This window comes from Oncorhynchus masou, chromosome 7 (assembly GCF_036934945.1).
Source record: "Oncorhynchus masou masou isolate Uvic2021 chromosome 7, UVic_Omas_1.1, whole genome shotgun sequence".
NCBI lineage: Eukaryota > Metazoa > Chordata > Actinopteri > Salmoniformes > Salmonidae > Oncorhynchus > Oncorhynchus masou.
Genome location: NC_088218.1, coordinates 4,592,653 through 4,595,152, shown reverse-complemented (window position 1 = coordinate 4,595,152; position 2,500 = coordinate 4,592,653). Strand labels below are relative to the sequence as shown.

The 2,500-nt window shown below is 55.6% G+C and overlaps 1 protein-coding gene across 1 annotated transcript in view; it reads right to left on the bottom strand.

Annotated features, from left to right (window-relative positions):
- The window catches only part of LOC135543133 (general transcription factor 3C polypeptide 3-like), a 24,090-nt gene that overhangs the window by 11,855 nt on the left and 9,735 nt on the right, over window positions 1-2,500 (bottom strand). The window contains 3 exon segments of the mRNA XM_064970209.1: window positions 1,476-1,558; window positions 1,741-1,883; window positions 2,409-2,500. The exon segment at window positions 2,409-2,500 is cut by the window's right edge and continues 44 nt beyond it. Coding sequence (XP_064826281.1) covers window positions 1,476-1,558; window positions 1,741-1,883; window positions 2,409-2,500 — 318 coding nt within the window.

Here is a 2,500-nt window from a genome sequence, read left to right as displayed (position 1 = left end):
GTCAGCAGGACAGCCAGTCAGTAGGACAGTCAGTAGGACAGTCAGTCAGTAGGACAGTCAGCAGGACAGCCAGCCAGTAGGACAGTCAGTCAGTAGGACAGTCAGCAGGACAGCCAGCCAGTCAGCAGGACAGCCAGTCAGCAGGACAGCCAGTCAGCAGGACAGCAGGACAACCAGTCAGCAGGACAGTCAGTCAGCAGGACAGTCAGTCAGCAGGACAGCCAGACAGCCAGTCAGCAGGACAGCCAGACAGCCAGTCGGCAGGACAGCCAGACAGTCAGTCGGCAGGACAGTCAGTCGGCAGGACAGTCAGTCGGCAGGACAGTCAGTCGGCAGGACAGTCAGTCAGCAGGACAGCCAGTCAGCAGGACAGCCAGTCAGCAGGACAGCCAGTCAGCAGGACAGCCAGTCAGCAGGACAGTCAGTCAGTAGGACAGCCAGTCAGTAGGACAGTCAGTAGGACAGCCAGCAGTACAGCCAGTCAGCAGGACAGCCAGTCAGTCAGTAGGACAGCCAGTCAGTAGGACAGCCAGCAGTACAGCTAGTCAGCAGGACAGCCAGTCAGTCAGCAGGACAGCCAGTCAGTAGGACAGTCAGTAGGACAGTCAGTCAGTAGAACAGTCAGCAGGACAGCCAGCCAGTCAGTAGGACAGCCAGCCATTAGGACAGCCAGCCAGTAGGACAGACAGCCAGTAGGACAGACAGTCAGCAGGACAGTCGGCAGGACAGCCAGCCAGTCGGCAGGACAGTCAGCAGGACAGCCAGTCAGTCAGCAGGACAGTCAGCAGGACAGCCAGTCAGTCAGCAGGACAGTCAGTAGGACAGCCAGTCAGTAGGACAGTCAGTAGGACAGTCAGCAGGACAGTCAGCAGGACAGCCAGTCTGACCTGATGTAATCGTAGGGCCTTGCGGTAGTTATGGTCCAGGACAGTCAGCAGGACAGTCAGTCAGTCAGTAGGACAGTCAGCAGGACAGCCAGTCAGTCAGCAGGACAGTCAGCAGGACAGCCAGTCAGTCAGTAGGACAGTCAGCAGGACAGCCAGCCAGTCAGCAGGACAGTCAGCCAGCCAGTCAGTAGGACAGCCAGTCAGCAGGACAGTCAGCAGGACAGTCAGTCAGACCTGAGGTAATCGTTGGCCTTGCGGTAGTTATGGTCCAGGACAGTCAGTAGGACAGTCAGCCAGACAGTCAGTAGGACAGTCAGCAGGACAGCCAGTCAGTCAGTAGGACAGCCAGTAGGACAGTCAATCAGCAGGACAGTCAGCAGGACAGTCAGTCTGACCTGATGTAATCGTAGGCCTTGCGGTAGTTATGGTCCAGGACAGTCAGTAGGACAGTCAGCCAGACAGTCAGTAGGACAGTCAGCCAGACAGCCAGTCAGTCAGTAGGACAGCCAGTAGGACAGTCAGTCAGCAGGACAGTCATCAGGACAGCCAGTCAGTCAGCAGGACAGTCAGCAGGACAGCCAGTCTGACCTGATGTAATCGTAGGCCTTGCGGTAGTTATGGTCCAGGAAAGCAGCCGACAGACCAAAGAACTCCAGCTCTTTCCTCTTCACCTAAACAACACATTACTGTCCTGTAGATTTAACCAACAAAGTGCTAACGACACATTTAGAAATATATAACAATAAATGAGTCATTTTTCAAATACAACATTTTTTCTTTATAATTAACAATTTCTTAAATTTTAATGACAGGAAGTGAAAGTGCCAGAAAACAGCAGCTGGTTCCTCTTTACCTTGACGTCATAGAAGGAGTAGAACTCCAGAGAAGAGTCTACCAGCAGCTCTGCCTCTCTAAAACGCTTCATCTCACACAGCGTACACACACACCTCACCAACAGTAACCACCAGTCCTCACGAGACAACACACTGGTCTTACCTGGAGAGGGAGGGAGGGAGGGAGTGAGGGAGGGAGTGAGGCCAGTGAGGGAGGGAGGGAGGCCAGTGAGGGAGGGAGGGATGGAGGAAGGGATGGAGGGAGGGAGGGGGAGTGAGGGAGGGAGAGAGCGAGAGAGGGAGGGGGAGTGAGAGAGAGGGAGGGGGAGTGAGGGAGGGGGGGAGAGAGAGAGAGAGAGAGAGAGAGAGGGGGAGTGAGGGAGTGAGGGGAGGGGGAGGGAGAGGGAGAGAGAGAGGGAGGGAGAGAGGGAGGGGGAGTGAAGGAGTGAGGGAGGGGAGAGAGAGAGAGAGAGGGGGAGGGGGAGTGAAGGAGTGAGGGAGGGAGAGAGAGAGAGAGAGAGAGAGAGAGAGGGGGAGGGAGGGAGAGAGAGAGGGAGGGGGAGTGAGAGAGAGGGAGGGGGAGTGAGGGAGAGAGAGAGAGAGAGGGAACATTGCTTAATTGTTTCTCTTTTTGGGTCTGTAACCTGTCAGTACATCTGTAACACGTGACCAATCAGAGGAGTCTTACCACTGATGTCCCGGTAGGCTGCCTCCTGGTCGTGGATGTCTGACACCAGGTCCTTAGACACCTTGACCAGACGCAGGTGTCTGACCCCCGCC